General features: G+C 44.9%; 1 protein-coding gene across 4 annotated transcripts; it reads left to right on the top strand.

The window, feature by feature from the left end:
* Window positions 1–6,881: 6,881 nt before the first annotated feature.
* On the top strand, window positions 6,882–23,417 carry LOC110534543 (polycystin-2). 4 transcript variants are annotated; one of them, XM_036933698.1, is made up of 16 exons: window positions 6,883–7,886; window positions 8,159–8,272; window positions 16,215–16,348; window positions 17,734–17,984; window positions 18,266–18,490; window positions 18,787–19,015; window positions 19,251–19,421; window positions 19,691–19,872; window positions 20,063–20,183; window positions 20,310–20,408; window positions 20,779–20,900; window positions 21,057–21,174; window positions 21,267–21,430; window positions 21,606–21,753; window positions 22,048–22,281; window positions 22,517–23,417. In XM_036933698.1, exons 1-15 carry the CDS (start codon window positions 7,439–7,441, stop codon window positions 22,267–22,269), a joined length of 2,748 nt encoding a protein of 915 aa, XP_036789593.1. In that variant the 5' UTR covers window positions 6,883–7,438; the 3' UTR covers window positions 22,270–22,281; window positions 22,517–23,417. The 4 variants fall into 4 exon arrangements, with proteins under 4 accessions (XP_036789594.1, XP_036789593.1, XP_036789592.1 ...); XM_036933699.1 differs by having other exon boundaries at window positions 6,882–7,886; window positions 21,270–21,430; window positions 22,048–23,417; XM_036933697.1 differs by having other exon boundaries at window positions 22,048–23,417.
* Window positions 23,418–23,531: the final 114 nt, after the last annotated feature.

Genomic DNA, 23,531 nt, shown 5'->3' with positions numbered 1-23,531 from the left:
CTCGGGTTCCGGGGTAGTAGTCGTGGGGTTATAGTGGTGGGACAGTGCATCTGGCTTGACATTCTTGGATCCTGGCTGGTTTGAGAGGGAGAAGTTGAACCATGTGAACAGCAGGGCCCATCTGGCTTGCTTGGAGTTGAGGCGCTTGGCGGTGCGGAGATACTCCAAGTTCTTGTGGTCAGTCCACACAATTGTTCCGCCCCCTCCAACGCCATCTTCACCACGAGAAGCTCACGATTCCCCACATCGTAGTTCCTTTCCATGGCGTTGAGGCTATGGGAGAAGAAGGTGCAGGGATGTAGCTTGAGGTCAAGGGCATGACGGGATGGGGGATGGGTGGTGGGATGAACCAGGATGGGGGCTGTGGTGAAGCGATGTTTGAGGTCCCAGAACACCTGGTCAGCAGCTGGAGACTACGTGAACAGAACCTTGGGCGAGGTGAGTGCTGACAGGGGGGAAGCCAGGGTGCTGTAACCCCGGATAAAGCGACAGTACAAGTTGGAGAACCCCAGAAAACGTTGCAACTGCACCCTGGACGTAGGCTGAGGCCAATCCATCACTGCTCTCACCTTCCCAGGATTCATCTTGACACTCCCAGCAGACATGATGTCATCCACAAAAGGGATGGTGGAGCGATGGAACTCGCACTTCTCCGCCTTCACAAACAGCTGATTCTCCAGAAGAAGTTGAAGGACCTGCCGGACGTGGAGCATGTGTTCTTGAGGGGAGCGGGAGAAGACGAGGATGTCATCAATGTAGACGAAGACGAACCGTTTAAACATGTCACGGAGAACATCATTCACCAGAGCCTGGAACACAGCAGGGGCGTTGGTGAGGCCAAAGGACATGACCAGATACTCGTAGTGGCCACTGGCCGTGTTGAGGGCGGTCTTCCACTCGTCCCCCTCTCGTATCCGCACCAGATGGTAGGCGTTCTGTCGATCCAGCTTGGAAAATACAATGGCCCCCTGGAGCGGCTCGAGGGCCGAGGAGATGAGTGATAGCGGTCCTTAACCATAATGTCATTGAGTCCCCAGTAGTCAATGCACGGGCAGGGTCTTATCCTTTTTCTCCACGAAGAAGAACCCCGCGCCGGCAGGAGAGGAAGAGGGACAGATAAATCCAGCAGCTAGGGAGTCCCCAATGTAGGTATCCATAGCCTTGGTCTCCGGTCCCGACAGAGAGCACAGACGTTCCCGGGACAGCGTGGTGGTAGGGGGAAGGTCAATCCCACAGTCATAGGGTCGGTGAAGTGGAAGCGACATGGCCCGGGCCTTGCTGAACACCTCCCGGAAGTCCTGGTACTCCGCTGGAATGGCGGAGAGATCCAGGGTACCTTCCGAGCCCCCAGGAAGACGTCCCGGGGCAGGTTGTGCTGACTTCAGGAAATGGCCGTGGCAGAACGGGCTCCAGCCCATGATGGCACCAGTAGACCAGTTAATGAGGGGATTGTGTTGTTCGAGCCAGGAGAATCCCAATACTACTGGAATCAGAGGCGACTTGATGAGCAGGAACTGGATAGTCTCGCTGTGATTTCCTGACACCCGTAGGTTGATGGGAGTGGTGTTTTGGGTGACTCTGCCTATAGAGCGACCGTCCAGTGCTCTAACGTCCATGGGAATGGAGAGGGGCTGAGTGGGGATGTTCAGCTCGGACACCAGCGTAGCGTCCAAAAGGAGAACGGGGCATCAAAGACCTTCCTCACTTCCCCCACTTCCCCCTCCAGACCAGCGCATATGGCCGGCTGTTGTTCCCACACGGCAGTAGCCCAGGTGAAAGCCCTCAGAAGTAACAATGTTTATACAGCAACAGGGGCAAAGGTACAGGACGGCAGGGTCAGGTCAGGCAGAGGTCGGTAATCCAGAGATGGGGAAAAGTTACAGGACGGCAGGCAGGCTCAGGGACAGGCAGAGTGGTCAGGCGGGGGGTACAGGGTACAGACTGAGCATCACTTTGACATCATTGGCAGAGTTAACAGCTTTTAGCATTGTATACACACCCTAGATCACCACCACTGCAGGTGGGGCATAGCTCCCCTTCCCCTCTCTCAGGAGGGAGTGAAGAGTACTGAGGGATGACCAGGACTGGTTGGACCCAGGCCTTGTCAGGTTACCAGACTGCTGCACATTGCTCCCAGCAGGCATGGGCACGACTTGTACCTGTGTGCCCTGCTATACCTTGGCAGGCGAATAGATTTTCTTCCCAGCCACATCGACCACCATGGGGTACACAAAATATGCCCCAGTGGAAGAGAGAGCTACACCAGGGGGGAAGGCTGTGGTGGTCTGGGAGGGGGAGTGGAGGGGTTAGCTGGAACTCCTTACACCCATCTCCCCTCTCCTCGTCCCTCGGGGTGACCTGATAGCCTTCAAGGAACCAGACGTCCTCAGATCGCTTCTGGAGCCCTAGGAACCAAAATAGAATGGAATGGATCAATTGTTCATGTTCAGAATTGCCCACTAAAAGTACAATGTTTATTACATTATTATTGAAACACAAACTGTACAGTCAACAATAAATGAATGGCCATTTATGATGATGATAATGAAAATACTCACTGCGGAAATATTTGTGACAGTTTGTAACACCTTTACCTGTTAAGGATAAGAAATGGATGAACATTTACAATGATGATAATAATGAAGATACGTGAAAATACACATTATATACAAAAGTATGTGGACATCCCTTAAAATTAGTGGATTTAGCTATTTCAACTACACCTATTGCTGACAGGTGTATAAAATCGAGCACCCAGACATGCAATTTCCATAGACAAACATTGGCAATAAAACGGCCTTACTGAAGAGCTCAGAGACTTTCAACGTGGCAACGTCATAGGATGCTATTGCTACGTTTCCAACAAGTCATTTTGTAAACTTTCTGCACTGCTAGAGCTGCCCCGGTCAGCGGTAAGTGCAGTTATTGTGAAGTGGAAAAGTCTAGATGCAACAACGGCTCAGCAGTGAAGTGATAGGCTACACAAGCTCACAGTACGGAACAGCCGAGTGTTGAAGTGTGTAGCTTGTAAAAATAATCAGTCCTCGGTTGCAACACTCACTACCAAGTTCCAAATTGCCTCTGGAAGCAATATTAGCACAAGAACTGTTCGTTGGGAGCTTCATGAAATGGGTTTCCATGGCCGAGCAGCCGCACACAAGCCTAAGATCACCATGCGCAATGCCAAAAGTTGGCTGGAGAAGTGTAAAGCTCGACGACCACTGGACTCTGGAGCAGTGGAAACGCGTTCTCTGGTGTAATGAATCACTCGTTACCATCTGGCAGTCCGACAAACTAATATGGGTTTGGCGGATGCCAGGAGAATGCTACCTGCCCGAATGCATAGTGACAATTTAAAAGACAACAACCACCCGAGCCACTGCCTGTAGACCCCGTTATCATCCAGAAGGCGAGGTCAGTACAGGTGCATCAATGCTGGGACCGAGAGACTGAAAAACAGCTTCTATCTTAAGGCCTTCAGGCTGTTACATAGCCATCACTAGCACAGAGAGGCTGCTGCCTATATACACAGATTTAAAATCATTGGCCACTTTAATAAATGGAACACTAGTCACTCTAATAATGTCACTTTAATAATGTTTACATATTTTGCATTACCAATCTCATATGTATATACTTTATTCTATACTATTCTACTGCATCTTAGTCTATGCCGCTCTGACATTGCTCGTCCATGTAGTTATATATTCTTAATTCCATTCCTTTACTTAGATTTGTGTGTATTGGGTATATGTTGTGAAATTGTTAGATATTACTTGTTAGATATTTCTGCACTATCGGAACTAGAAGCACAGGCATCGCTACACCCGCAATAACATCTGCCAAATGCGTGTATGTGACCAATACAATTTGATTTGAAAGTTTGGTGGAGGTTTTTCATGGTTCGTGCTAGGCCCCTTAGTTCCAGTGAAGGGAAATCTTAACGCTACAGCATACAATAACATTTTAGACGATTATGTGCTTCCAACATTGTGGCAACAGTTTGGGGGAGGCCCTTTCCTGTTTCAGCATGACAATGCCCCCCAAGTTCCATACAGAAATGGTTTGTCGAGATCGATGTGGAAGAATTTGACTGGCCTGCACAGAGCCCTGACCTCAACCCCATCGAACACCTTTGGGATGAATTGGAGCGTCGACTGCAAGCCAGACCTAATCACCCAATATCATTGTCCAATCTCACTAATGCTCTTGTGGCTGAATGGAATAGAAAAGTCCCCACAGCAATGTTCCAACATCTAGTGGAAAGCCTTCCCAGAAGAGTGGAGGCTGTTATAGCACCAAAGGGGGTCCAACTCCATATTAATGCCCATGATTTTGTAATGAGATTTTCGACAAGCATACTTTTGGTCGTGAAGTGTATTTGCGGCTGTTTGTAACACCTTTGCCTGTCGAGGTTAAAAATGATCATGTTTTGATCCAAGGAAAGGAATGCTTGTTCTTTTTTCGTTCTGACTGAAGGCAATGAACAACTCACCTATAATGTTTTTGATAACCTAATGGCATGACATCATATGAAAAGATCTCTTGACATTACACACAATGTGTGCGTCCCAATAGACATTCTATTCCGTATATAGTCCACTACTTTTGACCAGTGCCCTATTGGCCCTGGTCTAAAACAGTGCACAAGGGAATAGGGTGACTTTTGGGACTTATACAGTGTTGCAAGAGGCAGTTATGTAACATGGTATGCTTGTTTCTAATTAGATCACATCACCATTAGGGATAGATTGTAGAAAGAAAGAGTTGATTCTATGAAGAATACATCATGACATCACAAAGCTTGATAAAGGCAAAAATAACCCATACAAAGGTTTACTTTAGAACACGTTACAAAGTCTCTGAGAAAAAAAACACAATTTGTAAATAGTTACAGCCAACTCTATATTGATGATACCTACCTTCTTTGTCATCAGATAATATCACGAGGATAGTCACTGCAGATAGAACACGGACAGCACTGTTGACATCCCATGCCTGCAACATTATCTGAAGTCTCTTTCCCATGGAAATCTATCATGAAGGCTGATACATGCTAATTAAACAACCCTCTCATGCCAGTGCTTTGTGATACAGCACAGAGCCTATTGTGAAATTTAGAGTGTGCCAGAGGCCTTGTTTTGACAAATAGCTATAATATGGAAATATTACATAATATTCTTAATTCTTTTGTTTGTTTTGAAGCGGGACAGTGTTAGAAAAGTAAAATGTTTACCAGGACTTTGGTTGTTTCGCCGCCATTTAAAAAAAATAAAGTTGTAATTGATGAAGTGATTTCACCAAAAACCTTGATCAGATATACCACTACTAACCATATCCTATTGATGTTGTTACTTGCTACTGAATATGATTCAAGTACCCAACAAAGGATAACATATTGCTTAGTTATCGTCACACACACACAGGGTTAGGGAGTACTTTTATTACAACAAAACTGTAAGTGTAATCAGTTAAATTACCAGCAAAAAGTATTATAATCAGATAACTTTCAAATTCAGATAGGATGTTTGCGAAGTTAAGTTTGTTCCACCTGAACGAGTCTGACCACACGCCAGAGACCACTCTGATGACACACCAAATGCATTTGATGGATATTTCTTGTCTTCCTCTAATTACCCCTAAGTAACTGAAAGTAATCAGATTATACTGAATTTGGGTCATCCAAAAGTTACGTTACTGATTACAATTGTGGACAGGTAACCAGTAACTGTAAAGGATTACATTTAGAAAGTAACCTAACCAACCCTGAATTCCAACAGCATACCATCTATACAGGCTACATTACTGTATCAGGCTGGCAGTTCCCCCACAGCTGTTCTCTCCTTATCTGAACTGTAGAGACTTGTTCTGAGAGAAGAACGCAACATCTTATCAGTCATGATGATTCACTCAGTCAAGGAACTATCAATCCAATTCAGATATTGTAAAGTACAGCAATGTTGTTAACAGCAGTGGGTGTATAGTTCTCAGTCCTTGAGCAAAAAATGTAAAGGGTGAAGAACAACGAAGGTATACTGTGCGTTTGTTATAAGTTATATATATAAAAAAAGAGTACTTTATTGAACAGTGATTGTTACCTTGACGTAACTACCTTGAGCTAACTCCCTTGTGAATTGAGCCGGTGGGTGATTTGAATCAAAATTGGAGAATGAGCGCCATCTAATGGACATGAATAACGCAACAGTGAGTAAAGGTAATACAGTAACAATGTTGCTAGAAAAGAACACACCAAGTGACCGAATAACTATGGAAGTACTAGTAGAAATACTGTTGTTCCATGTAAAGAAATATGATTGGCCTTTAGAAATATCACTCAATTATTGGGTCCAAATCACATCCAATCCTGGCCAGGGGTTTTGCAGGACTGTCTTGTTGCTTAGCAGCCCAAGACCCAAACATACGTGGTAGTACAAAGTATAGTTTTTTGTTTCTAAAGGCACATGCATTTAGCCCTAAAATAATGTCCTCATGACAAATTGTGATTTTATTCATTCTAAATAGTAGGCTATTCATTCGCATTCCATACACAGCACTGCAAACACTCATCCTGAATAGAAATTGCTCAGAAAACGAACAAAAACTAATATAAACCTTTGGAGAAAAAAGTGTTTTGCTGAGCCATATAAGGCAATTATAGTTTACTGCTGTAGAAATAAATATTGAAATGTTTTTTTTTTCACTCGTTTAATAATGATGGAATGCACAGCAACTTGATTATATTATATTGTATTCTATATTGTACAATTCTAAGACGTGAAATTGTGTTTTACCAAAAGTGATTCACCCCTACACATTCGACTGTGCTGTATTTTCCAGAGGTGCATGCCAGTGTCTGTGACGCCATGACTTCTAATGTAATCTGAGTCTCCAACAAATGAGAATGTGAGATTTTGGGGGAACAGCAAGAACAAGATGGCTGGCCCGGGACAAGGAAAGTGTTTGGCTTCTTTTCCATAAACGAGGCATTTCGTTGATAGTTTTCAGTTTCATTAGTACATGTTTAGGCTACAAATTAGTTTTGTAACTATATATATTTGTTGTTGTTGATATACCTACTTTTGCAATAGTTTGATCTAAAACTACGCAGACGCTCACTTTCTTGAAGACAGAAACTTTAGTTCTGTTATTTTTCTTTCTTAGTAAGCAATTTACGTTTCGAAGTATATTTGCTGTGAACAGGAACATATACAAATAATCTAAATTAGTTCATCTGTTTCCCGAAATTGATTTGCAGAGTTTGAATTTGGGCAACTTTCTTACATATTTTAATGTGTGCGTAAACATTTCCTTTCTGATATGCGCGTCAAGCGTGACATAAACATAGCACTTGTTAGTGGCTAGAGACATAATTGATTTTAACGTTTTGTAAATGTAGTTAGTCTGGCCTTTAAAAGCTTTTCAGTGAATTGGACTAACAATGAGCTCGACTCGGGTGAGATCACAACAACCGCAGCAGAATCAGGCTGGCAGGTCCGCCACGGGCGCAGCGGGTGCGTCCTTGCCGCACAGATTGGACACAAGCGAGGGGATTGAGATGGAGAACATACAGCACCAGGATTTGGGGCTCGGGGGCGCCATAGGCACACCATCACCCCCCTCAAGACAAGCCTGGAGTCGGGACAACCCGGGGTTTGAACCGGAGGATGAGATGATGGGGGCCGATTGGCCTCCGGCTAGCCCTGGGAGAAGATCAGTGTCCACGGGCTCCAGCAGTAGCTGCAGCAGCGGGTTGGGAAGTTACACCGCTGGAGGGAGCAGCACCCGCATCCACCGTGGATTATACCCGACGCCGACAGTGGATGCCCTGCAGCAAGACAGACATGACATCAAAAGCTGTGGGAAGAGGATACTGGAGAAAATAAGAAGTTAGTGTCACTTACGTTTCCTCGAAGAACACTACAGCTGCCAAGAGGTCTGGACCTTTATGACACAGGAGGTAGTGCACTTGCCCTTTAACTTGACCTGTGTCATTGGCTCAGACACCTCTCTGGCCGTTCTTCCTCACTGTTCCATACACCACTTAGGTCAACACACACCTGTAGATGCCCTCATTGGTAATGCACTGGCATCTCAAGCCGAGCATTGATGGTTAAGGAAGGATACTAATGTGTGTGTTGAAATGTTTTTTTCCCCCCAGTTCTATGGGGTACTCAGCTGATGGAGGACAGTGACAGCAGCAGAGAGAGGTACCTGAGGAACGTCCTGAGAGAAATGGTCACCTATGTCATCTTCCTCATCACACTGTGTATCTGTAAGTACCACACACACGGGACACACACACACACGCGGAGGCTCCGCATGAGGAGGCTACAACAGACTTCTTCCGTCACAACGTACCTCTAAAGCCCTTCTGCTAGTTTGCTAGCCCCGGCCCGCTAACTGTCTGAATCGCCGTGTCTCCAGCCAGCTTAACTACTCACTGGACCCCTATGATCACTTGGCTACGCATGCCTCTCCCTAATGTTAATATGCCTTGTCCATTGCAGTTCTGGTTAATGATTATTGTCTTATTTCACTGTAGAGCCTCTAGCCCTGCTTAATATGCCTTAGCTAACCCTAGTTCCACCTCCCACACATGCGGTGACATCACCTGGTTTAAATGATGCTTCTAGAGACAATATCTCTCTCATCGTCACTCTATGCCTAGGTTTACCTCCACTGTATTCACATCCTACCATACCTTTGTCTGTACATTATGCCATGAATCTAATCTATCGCGCCCAGATACCTGCGCCTTTTACTCTCTGTTCCGAACGTACTAGATGACCAGTTCTTATAGCCTTTGGCCGTAACCTTATCCTACTCCTCCTCTGTTCCTCTGGTGATGTAGAGGTGAATCCAGGCCCAGCAGTGCCTAGCCCCACTCCCATTCCCCAGGCGCACTCATTTGTTGACTTCTGTAACCGTAGCCTTGGTTTCATGCATGTTAACATTAGAAGCCTCCTCCCCAAGTTTGTTTTATTCACTGCCTTAGCACACTCTGCCAACCCGGGTGTCCTAGCCATGTCTGAATCCTGGCTTAGGTAGATCACCAAAAACCCTGAAAAAAACCCTATACCATTTTCCAACAAGATAGAACTGCCAAAGGGGGCAGAGTGGTAGCCTGCAGAGTTCTGTCATACTATCCAGGTCTGTGCCCAAACAATTAGAGCTTCTACTTCTAAAAATCCACCTTTCCAGAAATAAGTCTCTCACCGTTGCCGCTTGCTATAGACCACCCTCTGCCCCCAGCTGTGCCATGGACACCATCGGCCATCCTACAATCTAAGCTTGATTCCCTCAATCTCACACAAATTATCAATGAACCTACCAGGTACAACCCCAAATCCGTAAACACGGGCACCCTCATAGATATCATCCTAACTAACTTGCCCTCCAAATACACCTCTGCTCTTTTCAACCAAGATCTCAGCGATAACTGCCTCATTGCCTGCATCCGTAATGGGTCTGCAGTCAAACGACCACCCCTCATCACTGTCAAACACTCCCTAAAACACTTCAGCGAGTAGGCCTTTCTAATCGACCTGGCCCGGGTATCCTGGAAGGATATTGACCTCATCCTGTCAGTAGAGGATGCCTGGTTATTCTTTCAAAGTGCCTTCCTCATCATCGTAAATAAGCATGCCCCATTCAAAAAATGTAGAACTAGGAACAGATATAGCCCGTGGTTCCCTCCAGACCTGACTGCCCTTGACCAGCACAAAAACATCCTGTGGCGTACTGCATTAGCATCAAATAGCCCCCGTGATATGCAACCTTTCAGGGAAGTTAGGAACCAATATACACAAGCAGTTAGGAAAGCCAAGGCTAGCTTTTTCAAGCAGAAATTTGCATCCTGTACCCCAAACTCAAAAATGTTCTGGGACACTGTAAAGTCCATGGAGAATAAGAGCACCTCCTCCCACTGTACTGAGGCTAGGAAACACTGTCACCACCGATAAATCCACGATAATTGAGAATTTCAATAAGCATTTTTCTACGGCTGGCCATGCTTTCAACCTGGCTACCCCTACCCCGGTCAACTGCCCTGTACCCCTCACAGCAACTCGCCCAAGCCTCCTCCATTTCTCCTTCACCCAAATCCAGATAGCTGATGTTCTGAAAGAGCTGCAAAATCTGGACCCCTACAAATCAGCCGGGCTAGACAATCTATACCCTCTATCTAAAATTATCAGCCGAAATTGTTGCAACCCCTATTACTAGCCTGTTCAACCTCTCTTTCGTATCGTCTGAGATCCCCAAAGATTGGAAAGCTGCCGTGGTCATCCCCCTCTTCAAAGGGGGAGACACTCTAGACTCAAAATGTTACAGACCTAAATCTATCCTACCCTGCCTTTCTAAGGTCTTCGAAAGCCAAGTTAACAAACAGATTACTTAACATTTCGAATCCCACTGTAACTACTCCGCTATGCAATCTGGCTTCCGAGCTGGTCATGGGTGCACCTCATCCACGCTCAAGGTACTAAACAATATCATAACTGCCATCGATAAGAGACAATACTGTGCAGCCGTATTCATCGACCTGGCCAAGGCTTTTGACTCTGTCAATTACCACATTCTTATCGGCAGACTCAACAGCCTTGGTTTCTCAAATGACTGCCTCGCCTGGTTCACCAACTACTTCTCTGATAGAGTTCAGTGTGTCAAATCGGAGGGCCTGTTGTCCGGACCTCTGGCAGTCTCTATGGGGGTGCCACAGGGTTCAATTCTAGGGCCGACTCTCTTCTCTGTATACATCAATGATGTCTCTCTTGCTGCTGGGGATTCTCTGATCCACCTCTACGCAGACGACACCATTCTGTATACTTCTGGCCCTTCTTTGGACACTGTGCTAACTAACCTCCAGACGAGCTTCAATGCCATACAACTCTCCCGTGGCCTCCAACTGCTCTTAAATAAACTAAATGCATGCTCTTCAACCGTTTGCTGCCCGCACCTGCCCGCCCGTCCAGCATCACTACTCTGGACGGTTCTGACCCAGAATATGTGGACAACTACAAATACCTAGGTGTCTGGTTAGACTGTAAACTCTCCTTCCAGACCCACATTAAGCATCTCTAAAATCTAGAATCTGCTTCCTATTTCGCAACAAAGCATCCTTCACTCATGCTGCCAAACATACCCTCGTAAAACTGACTATCCTACCGATCCTTCCTACCGATCCTCGACTTCGGTGATGTCATTTACAAAATAGCCTACCAGCAGGTATATTTCACTGGTCACCCCAAAGCCAATTCCTCCTTTGGCCGCCTTTCCTTCCAGTTCTCTGCTGCCAATGACTGGAACGAACTGCAAAAATCTCTGAAGCTGGAGACTCTTTTCTCTGGTTAAACAAAGGTGAAAAAAAACAAACAAAAAAACACACCCACAGAGGATGCATGTTGGGCATCATAAGAGTCTTTTTGCATTAAAAATGTTGGCCCCACTTCGTAGACATGCATTATTTAAACAGTCAGGCCCGAGGGGGTGTGGTATATGACCAATATACCACGGATAAGGAGTGCCTGGATGCAGCCCTTAGCCGTGGTATATTGGCCATATATCACACCCCCGAGGTGCCTTATTGCTATTATAAACTGGTTACCAACGTAATTAGAGCAGTATAAATAATTTTTTGTCATACCTGTGGTATACGGTCTGATATACCACGTCTGTCAGCCAATCAGCATTCAGGGCTTAAACCACCCAGTTTATGAACCAGAATAACTATAGGATAGGCAAACCAATATAATGACATTGTAATAAGGTAGTAGTAAAAGTACATACACCTATCAAGTATAGCACTTTTGTGTACTCGCATTTGTATTTTCTTGAAAACATATTGAAGTGGTATTACTATGTAACTGCTGCTCTTAGCTAGGACTAATACTAAGTCCGTGAGGATACTTTTTCCCGCTGACCAGCTTTCCTAGCAGAAAAGTCATTTTCCAAACTCCTTAGGTCTGATAAACAACTCTGGCAGCGTATCAGGAAAGCTTCCTCAAGCCAGGAACTTCCATTAGAGTTTAGTCACTATTATTGTACGTTTGGGAAAAGGATTGTGGGAAGATGATGAAAGTTCCAGAATACAGCACAACCGAGAGTCAGAATGCTATTAATCTAGTTTCACCACTCCTTATACCACGGCTGCTGAGAGGAAAAGTGTTCCCGTGCCAGAATGGGGTTTTGGGTGGATCAGGAAGTCATTTCCTGGCTGGATAGATGGAGCTAGATCAGCCAGTTTCTCAGCCAGGTGGGAGTCAATGAAATAGAGGCTTGGAAAATAGCATATATATGAGCCATATATGTGTGTATGTTGGACTGTTTATGTATATTTATTTAGATATAGCTTAAATATGGACCTGGATGCAGTCCAACAGATCATATAAGCAAATACTACAATGGAATGCTGAATAAGTCGGGTTGGACGATACTTTTCTTATCAATCATCATGAAAAACATTGAAATCAACCAATCCTCCATTGTTAAAATACCACAATCAAATCAAATTTGATTTGTCACATGCGCCAAATACAACAGGTGTAGTAGACCTTACAGTGAAATGCTTACTTACAAGCCCTTAACCAACAATGCAATTTAAGAAAAATAATTGTTATGTAAAAAAATATAAACGTTTTTTTTCAAAGTAACAAATAATTAAAGAGCAGCAGTAAAATAACAATAGCGAGGCTATATACAGGGGGTATCGGTAAAGAGTTAATGTTGCGGGGGCACCGGTTAGTCGAGGTAATTGTGGTAATATGTACATGTAGGTAGAGTTAATTAAAGTGACTATGTATAGATAATAAACAGAGAGTAGCAGCAGCGTAAGGGGGAGGGGGGAGCGGGGGGCAATGCAAATAGTTTGGGTAGCCATTTGATTAGATGTTCAGGAGTCTTATTGCTTGGTGGTAGAAGCTGTTAAGAAGCCTTTTGGACCTAGACTTGGCACTCCGGTACCGCTTGCCGTGCGGTGGCAGATAGAACAGTCTATGACTAGGGTGGCTAGAGTCTTTGACAATTTTTAGGGCCTTCCTCTGACATCATCTGGTATAGAGGTCCTGGATGGCAGGGAGCTCGGATCCAGTGATCTACTGGGCCGTACGCATTACCCTCTGTAGTGGTTTGTGGTCGGAGGCCGAGCAGTTGCCATACCAGGCAGTGATGCAACCAGTGAGGATGCTCTCGATGGTGCAGCTGTAGAACTTTTTGAGGATCTGAGGACCCATGCCAAGTCTTTTTAGTCTCCTGAGTGGGAATAGGTTTTGTCTTGACTGTCTTGGTGTGTTTGGACCAAGATAGTTTGTTGGTGATGTAGACACCAAGGAACTTGAAGCTCTCAAACTGCTCCACTCTAGCTCCGTCGATGAGAATAGGGGCGTGCTCGGTCCTCCTTTCCCATAGTCCACAATCATCTCCTTTGTCTTGATCACATTGAGGGAGAGGTTGTTGTCCTGGCATAACACGGCCAGGTCACTGACCTCCCTATAGGCTGTCTCATCGTTGTCGGTGATCAGGCCTACCATGGTTGTGTCATCCGCAAACTTAATGATGGTGTTAGAGTCGTGCCTGGCCATGCAGTCATGAGTGAACAGATAGCACAGGAGGGGACTGAGCACGCACCCCTGAGGGGTCCCCGTGTTGAGGATCAGCGTGGCGGATGTGTTGTTACCGACCCTTACCACCTGTGGGCGGTCCGTCAGGATGTTCGGGATCCAGTTGCAGAGGGAGGTGTTTAGTCCCAGGGTCCTTAGCTTAGTGATGAGCTTTGAAGGCACCATGGTGTTGAACGCTGAGCTGTAGTCAATGAATAGCATTCTCACCTAGGTGTTCCTTTTGCCCAGGTGGGAAAAGACAGTGTGGAGTGCAATAGAGATTGCATCATATGTGGATTTGTTGGGGCAGTATGCAAATTGGAGTGGGTATAGGGTTTCTGGGATAATGGTATTGATGTGAGCCATGACCAGCCTTTCAAAGCACTTCATGGCTACAGACATGGGTGCTATGGGTCGGTAGTCATTCGGGCAGGTTACCTTAGTGTTCTTGGGCACAACGACTATGGTGGTCTGCTTGAAACATGTTGGTATTACAGACTCAGTCAGGGACAGGTTAAAATGTCAGTGAAGACACTTGCCAGTTGGTCAGCGCATGCTCGGAGTACACATCGTGGTAATCCGTCTGGTCCTGGGCCTTGTGAATGTTGACCTGTTTAAAGATCTTACTCACATCGGCTATGGAGAGTGAGATCACACAGTCGTCCGGAACAGCTGATGCTCATGAATATTTCAGTGTTACTTGCCTCGAAGCGAGCATAGAAGTAATTTAGCTCATCTGGTAGGCTCGTGTCACTGGGCAGCTCGCGGCTTTGCTTCCCTTTGTAGTCTGTGATAGTTTGCAAGCCCTGCCACATCCGACGAGCATCAGAGCCCGGTGTAGTACGATTCATTCTTAGTCCTGTATTGACTATGGAACGCTGAATACGTTTTATCCCTGTGACTTTGCTGCTTGTGGAAGTGTAAGCCCTGTAAGCCCTGTGCATGGGAGCTGGTTGACCAGATTCAAGTATACACAGATGCTCTCCTGGCACCAATGACATGGATGTCAATTAAGGCAGCCCTATTCAGAGGTGTTGGGTTAAATGCTTAAGACACATTTCGGTTGAATGCATTCAGTTGTGTAACTGACTAGCTATTCCCTTTCCCCTATACATTTCTGTTTTCAGTGGCATCTTAAACAGGTCTTGGCCTCAGTGCAGTAGGCCAGGATTTGGTAGCTGGTGCTAACTGTAACTGTTGGACCATTCAGAGAGTCGTGCCTGGCCATGCAGTCATGAGTGAACAGAGAGTACAGGAGGGGACTGAGCACGCACCCCAGAGGGGTCCCCATGTTGAGGTTCAGCACTGTACCTGTTGGACCATTCAGAGAGAGAAACACATGATCAACACAAAGATGTAGTTCACAATATTGCTGTATACATTTCTTAGAAGTGTAAGCCGTTGGGGGTTGGGGATTGTTTTAAGAAAGTCATACCATGGACCATTTAGCTATTTTATTAAAAAAATGTAGGACCCCTTTAGGTATATATATATATATATATATATATATATATATATATATAATTTTTAAAAAATATTGAATTTGTCCTTTACTACTATAGCCCATAGAAACGCATTGAATAACGCAAAAAAGAGGTTTGGAAGTGTCTCTTCTATATCCAGGACATATACGAAAGCTCAGGCAATGTTTTAGTTTTTTTTACACATATTTAACCCCTTGTTGGAACAAAACTACCTCCATACTTTCATTTGTATGGGTTACCTTTAGATAAGTCCCACGACACTTGTCATAGAGCCATCATGTTCGTGAGATCCTTACCTTTCTATAGAGTGGTCATATTAGTTTGTAGGCCAAACCGTTCAGACGCTATAGACGTTTTCTTGAGAGTATCTTTTTTAGGGATGTCTCCTGGTCAGACAAACAGAGCTCTAGCTCTGCCACTTTCCACCTCAGATGAGGAAGACCGCCACAGGCGGATGCGGTGGATTGAGACATAGCCCATGCAAAAAAAACATATCTCGAGCTTAAAGGAAAATTCCACCCCAAAACTTTTGGTATTCTTTGGTATTTGTTTGATTAGTCGATTGTTGACATTTGTTTTGCTTGTCAGAAATCAAGTTTTCAAGATATGTAACTTTCAAAATACAAAAATCATCCCATCATATGACTTAAAATACAGCATCATATGATGCAAAATGCATTATATGGGGATGATTTCTGTACTTTGAAAGTTACATATCTTGAAAACTTTACTGCTGACAAGCAAAATATTTCAGGACTATGTCAACAATGGACAAATGAAACAAATACCAAAAGATAGTTTCTGGGTAGTTTTCTTTTAAACTGATGGATTTTGATGGGGATTTTTTAAATTATGTTACTTAGATTGATGCACCGATGTGTCAATGGACTATGGGGGTAAACACAATATAGGCTAATACAACTGTAGCACGACAGTAATATATAGTATAACGATAGGATAACATTAATGCCGTTATTCATTATTTGAAACATTGGTTATGTATACAAGCATGTATGAAATAAACAGTTATTAGAAAATGCTGAATAGGTATGCTGTGTAACTAAAAACACGAAGGAAAATGCACCATAATCTCATGCAGAGAAACTCTTACAGTCTCTTCTGTTGTGTTGTGTAGTGACCTATGGGATGGTGGGCTCCAACATGTACTACTACACCAAGGTGATGTCCCAGCTCTTCCTGGATACACCACTGTCCCCGGGGGACACAGCCACATTCAGAAGCCTCTCAACTATGGGTGAATTCTGGAAGGTGAGTCAATTCAATGAGTCAATTCCCCGGTTTGCTATGCAGTGGTTTAATCTCCTGCTTTGTGCTTTTTGTCTGATTGGAAAATAGAGCTTGGTGCTTAGTTATGGCATAACAAAGATGCCAATGCATTTACTTTGGCCCATGCTCAGTTACACTATATATACAAAAGTATGTGGACATCCCTTCAAATGAGTGGATTTGTCTATTTCAGCCACATCCAGTGCTCGAGCACACAGCCATGCATTCTCCATTAAAAAAACATTGGCAGTAGATTGGCCTTACTGAAGAGCTCAGTGGCACCATCATAGGATGCCACCTTTCCAACAAGTCAGTTTATCACATTTCTGCAGTTATTGTGAAGTGGAAGCGTCTAGCAACAACAACGGCTCAGCTGCAAAGTGGTAGGCCACGCAAGCTCACAGAACGGGACCCCCAAGTGCTGAAGCGCGTATTGCTTAAAAATCGTCTCACTACTGAGTTCCAAGCTACCTCTGGAAGCAACGTCAGCACAACAACTGTTCGCCAGGGCTTCATGAAATGGGTTTCCATGCCCGAGCAGCCGCACACAAGTGGTATAAAGCTCACCTTAATTGGACTCTGGAGCAGTGGAAACGCTTTCTCTGGAGTGATGAATCACGCTTCACCATCTGGCAGTCCGACGGATGAATCTGGGTTTGGAGGATGCCAGGAGAACGCTACCTGCCCCAATGCATAGTGCCAACTGTCAAGTTTGTTGGAGGAGGAATAATGGTCTGGGGCTGTTTTACATGGTTCGTGCTAGGCCCCTTAGTTCCAGTGAAGGGAAATCTTAACGCTACAGCATATAATGACATTCTAGACGTTTCTGTGCTTCCAACTTTGTGGTAACAGTTTAGGGAAGGCCCTTTCCTGTTTCAGCATGACAATAATTGCATGCACAAAGCAAGGTCCATACAGAAATGGTTTGTCGAGATCGGTGTGGAGGAACTTGACTGGCCTCAACCCCTTCGAACACCTTTGGGATGAATTGGTATCACCGACTGCGAGCCAGGCATAATTGCCCAACCTCACTAATACTCTTGTGGCTGAATAGAAGCAAGTCCCTGCAGCAGTTCCAACATGTAGAGGAAAGCCTTCCCAGAAGCTTTTCCTCTACAACTCTGTATTAATGCCCAGGATATTGGAATGAGATATTCGACGAGTAGGTGTCCACATACTTTTTGTTGTGTAGTGTATATGAAGCATAAAACCAAAGCAGCACTTAAAAGTATTTAGTTCAAATCACATTAATTAACACCAAATAGAACAATGGAGCATTTCCATGAATCTAGTTAGAACCTAACAGACCAGCAGAGCTTTCAGATGAAATTCTCTCTGTAACCAGTGCGTGTCTCTCCACCATGCAGTTCACAGAGGGTCCCTTCCTGAACGGGATGTATTGGGAAGTGTGGTACAACAACAAGAGTCTCCCTGAGAACCACAGTATGATCTACTATGAGAACCTGCTACTGGGGGTGCCCCGCCTCCGCCAGGTCAAAGTTCGCAACGAATCCTGCTCCGTGCACGAGGACCTTAGGGATGAGGTACAGGACTGCTACAACATGTACACCCCGAGCAACGAGGACAGCGCCCCCTTTGGCCCCATGAACGGAACTGCGTACGTCTACTAAACTACTATGCACTACTGTTAGATGTACAGTATAGTTAAATGGTAACGTATAAGAAAGCAACCATAAAGCTACAATTGGTTGTAATGCTAGAGACTAAACCAAAGCAATAGTTACAACATGTGCTCTAGTGTTAACTGAAAGCACATTATGGATGATGTCCACCAGATGATGGCGTATAAGGTCACTCACCAATAGCCACCAGTGAATACCAGGCCAAACTGTTTCACTGTGGCTCTATGATGAGTCTGACTGTCTGTCTTCCCACCAGGTGGATGTACACAGAGGAGAACAGCCTGAATGGGAGTAGTTACTGGGGCCAGGTGGCTACCTACGGTGGAGGGGGGTACTACCAGGACCTGGCCCGTTCCAGAGATGAGTCAGCTGGCTTGCTACGCTCCCTAAAACACCAGCTGTGGCTGGACAGAGGAACCAGAGCCGTCTTCCTGGACTTCTCCGTCTACAACGGCAACATCAACCTCTTCTGTATTGCCAGGTACAGAGCCCAGTGTTATTACATACGTATTACATGTTACTTAGGACTGTTTCACACTGGTTATATAGGTGATACATAGGTTCAATTCAGGCTCTCAAGACATCCATGGTTGGGATCAATGACTCATGCAATCCAATAGGAGTTCTCTAGTTACCATCCTCATCCACAATCTGGTGTCATTGAACCTCGATTTTCACCCTAGAGAGGCTGAATACGGAATATCTCTTGTTCATTCAGTTTAACCTGTCGGCTTAACTGCGGGGATAAATACAGTTGAATTGAATTGAATGTTTCAGGTTGGTGGTGGAGTTCCCTGCTACAGGAGGCGTAGTCACTTCCTGGCAGTTTCAGACGGTGCGTCTGATTCGCTACGTGTCCAGCTGGGACTACTTTGTCGGGGTGTGTGAGGTGGCCTTCTGCCTCTTCATCCTGTACTACGTGGTGGAGGAGGCCCTGGAGATCCGCATCCACCGCCTGCGCTACTTCAAGAGTGTGTGGAACTGCCTGGACGTCCTCATCGTTGTGGTACGTAATTCAAGATGGCCGCCCTAGCAAGGAGTAGGAAGGGATGGAGTCCCCCTGAAACACCCTGAAACAAGTAAAGAAGGGCTCTGTTCCAGTATCCCCACTAGCATACTACTTAGAATGAGTTAGTGCAATGAACATGCATTCTAAGTGGTAGGCTAGTATAGACATTGGAACAAAGGGATCCAAATATTGTTGTGTTGAGATTCCAAATATCCCCCTCCTCTTTTTCCAGTTGAGTGTTTCTGCCATAATCATCAACATCACCAGAACATCAGTGGTGAGCAATCGTCTCAAAGACCTTCTGGAGAACCACAGCGCCCACCCCAGCTTCGAGCCTCTGGCACACCTCCAGGTTACGTTCAACAACATGGCCGCAATCATCGTCCTTTTCTCCTGGGTGAAGGTAAGAATGGCTTGACACGCTGAATGTAGCAATTGAGTGGGAATTGACCAGGAGCAGCGCTTGAACCAGACACTCTACAGTTGGTTACAGGATGAGAGTACTACTACCTGTGCCATAAAGGACCTGTTGGCAGAAGCCAAAGTATGCTCCCATAAAGCAAGACTATATTAGCATGATTTTAATACAAATAAAAAAAAGACAGAATTGATATAACGCTTTTCAAAGACACTTGAATTCTGACCTGGTTTCTGCTCATCTCTCCTCTTCAGCTCTTCAAGTTCATCAACTTCAACAAGACCATGAGCCAGCTGTCCACCACCATGTCTCGCTGTGCCAAGGACCTCATCGGTTTCGCCATCATGTTCTTCATCATCTTCCTGGCCTACGCTCAGCTGGCCTACCTGGTGTTTGGCACCCAGGTCAACGACTTCAGTACCTTCCAAGCCTGCATGTAAGTAACATTGGTTTGATTGGAATCAACCCAGGTTCCAAGATTCTCAGTTCTTTAGGTTCTTCATAGACATTGATTGATTGGAATTTTGTTTGGAATTTGACCCATTGGAACTATAATGGTAACGCACCCCTATAGCTTCATCTTAGCCTCTTCATAGCTTCTTCTTCTTCTCTTCTTTTCCATGTAGTTTTACCCAGTTCCGCATCATCCTGGGAGACTTTGAGTTCTCAGAGATAGAGGAGGCTAACCCAGTCCTGGGACCCATCTACTTCATCACCTTCGTCTTCTTCATCTTCTTCATCCTCATGGTGAGTTTTGATATACTACCATTGATAAATGTGTGGTTATATTGATATATATTCATATTGTTCTATTTGATCTACATTATCTAGAGAGATTAACGTTTGCTCTGACTGTTTTTTGTCTCCCTGTAGAATATGTTCCTGGCCATCATCAATGACACCTACTCAGAGGTGAAGGCAGACATGTCCCAGCAGAGGTCTGAGATGGAGATGACGGACCTCATTAAAAAGGTATGGGACCCAAATGGTATGTGGGGTTATTTGTTCTAGTAGGTGTATGTGGGGTTATTTGTTCTAGTAGGTGTATGTGGGGTTATTTGTTCTAGTAGGTGTATGTGATCCCTTAACGCGTCATTGTAGCTGAGTATTTCAAACAACTGCAAGCTGACTTGTATCATAGCAACTTCATATTTATGATTCTATGAAGTAAAGAGTTCAATTGAAAAGGAGACTCAAGTTAATGTAATTTTACGTTACTGTTGAATATTATCAACATGAATACTGAATAACTGCATAATGCAGAATGAAAATGGCAACAACATTCACCTCAGAGTTGATAGGTGTCCTTGAGTTTGTCCGAGTGCTGTTTCTCTCCCTGCAGGGCTGTAATAAAGCCTTGATGAAGCTGAGACTGAAGAAGACCACTGTGGATGACATATCAGACAGTCTGCGCCAGGCCGGTGGGAAACTCAACTTCGGCGAGCTCCGCCAGGACCTCAAAGGGTGACCGCTGCAGCGCCTGAAACCAAACTGGGGTTTCACTGACTAATTCATAAACATACACTATTTCATTCATTTATACATACATACGAAGAAAGACATCAAGACACACGTCACATGTAATAGTACAACTAAATGTGTTGTTGTTTGTGTATTTAGAAAGGGCCACACGGATGAGGAGATTGAGGCCATCTTTGCCAAATATGACCACGGTGGGGACCAGGAGCTGACTGAGCACGAACACCAGCAGATGAGGGACGACCTGGAGAAAGAGAGAGTGAGTGGACACACACACACACACACACACAGGGCAACGAGCTACACACACACTTTTGCAGATGTTCAGTGTGTCTCTGCACATATGGCCAGGAGGACCTGGATCTGGAGCGCAGCTCGTTGCCCAGACCCACCAGTGGGCGGAGCTTCCCCCGTAGCCATGACGACTCGGAGGAGGATGACGACGAGGACAGCGGTCACAGCTCCCGTCGCCGCGGCAGCAGCTCAGGAGGCGTGCCCTACGAAGAGTTTCAAGTGTAGGTCGAGTTCTATTACCAGCCAAGTTGAAGTATTGGGCTTTTGAAAGGTCCTCTGTGTGTTTCCGACAGAGGATGTACCTGATATTTAAATGTTTTAAACCATGTGTCGTAACTATGGATATAGCATGTTATATAAACGTGTTATTGACATTATTGTTCTGTTCTATTCCAGGCTGGTGCGTCGTGTTGACCGGATGGAGCACTCCATAGGTAGTATAGTGTCTAAGATCGATGCAGTGATTGTGAAGCTGGAGGCCATGGAGAGAGCTAAGCTCAAGAGGAGAGACGTGCTGGGAAAACTGCTGGAGGGGGTGCTGGAGGTGAGACGGAATGTACATGGGGGGACACACACACACATGCCCATCTCGCCCACACCAAACACTTTTAAAAAAATCTTTCCTTCCCCTCTCTTTCTGTCCATCTCTCTCGTTCCAACATCTCCCTTCTCCCTTTTGTCCCCCCTCTCTCTGACTGTTAGACTATTTATCTGGTCAATATGTTAGGGTATTATGTCTGTTTGTAACAGTGTGTTATATGTTTAAGGACTCTTGGAAGATTAGTCCAAATGATGACTAAAAGATACTAATCAAATCAAATCTCTCCTCCTCCCCCAGGATGAGAGGCAGGGTCGTGACATGGACGTCCAGAGAGAGCAGATGGAGCGGCTGGTAAGGGAGGAGCTAGAGCGCTGGGAGTCTGACGACACTGTCTCACAGGTCAGCCATCACCAGCCCGCCACTGCCATTGGTCCAGGAGCCCAACCACGCCCCCGCCCCTCCTCCTCCCTTTCTACTGATGGGGTGGACGCTGGGGGTAATGGGAGTGGCCACGTGTAAAATTCCGCCCACCAGAAAGTTACACGGTAATGAGAAAGAGACATTATAGTATTTTTTACAGGTTTCTAAGCGCCAAATCCTTACTTGAGATGTGTGCATGCAATTTGAATGTTCTGAAAATGTTCCCATTGACCTCAATGGAAGATTATCGTGGAAGTCCGAGTTACGCAATCAAATTTTAAGTAAGGATTTGGACCTATCGGAGGCTAAGTGTAACTTTAAGAGACATTTTAGTGAGGTTCGAGATTGTATTCATCGGTTGTGGCAGAATAGGTTGTCACACAAATGAAGATATCCTTGTGTAAATGTCCTTTCTGGTTGTGTTCTACATTATATACCAGTACATAGTCCCATCATCATCCCTCTGTGTTTGTTTGAAATCTTTACACATGATACCACAATGGCAAATCACGTGCACGGCACCTCAGCTATCCAAGAGTGTGAGTGAAACCCACCCAATAGACTCATATGGTCTGAAAACAGTCTTACATCCTCCATCTATAAGATGGTACATGCTTTAAGGCAAGCAAAATATGACCTGATACATTTACAAAGCTTACAGTGCAAGCACATGATTGTAGCGTTTAAAATGAAGAATTCGGGTACATGAAGATGCTGGACACAATGAAGGTTTTGATTATATTGGAGATATTACATGTGATGTAAATGAACTAGCCTCTTAAGCTATTTCCATTTGGTTTATATTCTAAGAATACACGGCATATCATTGCTTTTCCTGTGCGGGTATGTAGCTCAAGGGCTTTTGGTTTTTGGTTACGCCGTATATGCACGCACGCACATCTTGATATTCCACAGGAAATGGTCTCATCGATCGTTCATTTGCTGCTTTCCTTTTTTGTCATTTTAATATCGTAACAAGTGTGGCTCATCCTGTCATAATTACTAACCTATATCACTTTGTAATGACTTACAAAACACCCTTCTTATAAATGCATAATATGATACATATTGTAACTTGAAACAAACTTCGATTCGGAGTGCATCTAGGGTCATGTGATCCTCGTGTGTATTATTATGTACGGTGCCTTGCAGTATTTTGTAGTCGTATTGTTTAGTCATTTTTTTTGTGGTTACATACTGTATATCAAAGGTGTGAAAAATAAATAAAGTGTGTTGTGATGCTAAAACGATGAAGTGGTGTGTGTTAAAAAATCGTAAATTTAATCCGGGTCGTTGTTTGATACGTTTGAACACACCGATAGTGACTCTAAACCTTGAATATAAGGTGTCAGGAATGGACC

Source organism: Oncorhynchus mykiss, chromosome 10 (genome assembly GCF_013265735.2).
Source record: "Oncorhynchus mykiss isolate Arlee chromosome 10, USDA_OmykA_1.1, whole genome shotgun sequence".
In the NCBI taxonomy this organism is placed as follows: Eukaryota; Metazoa; Chordata; class Actinopteri; order Salmoniformes; family Salmonidae; genus Oncorhynchus; species Oncorhynchus mykiss.
Note: the sequence above shows the minus strand (reverse complement) of the source record. Positions and strands in the feature narration are given on the sequence as shown.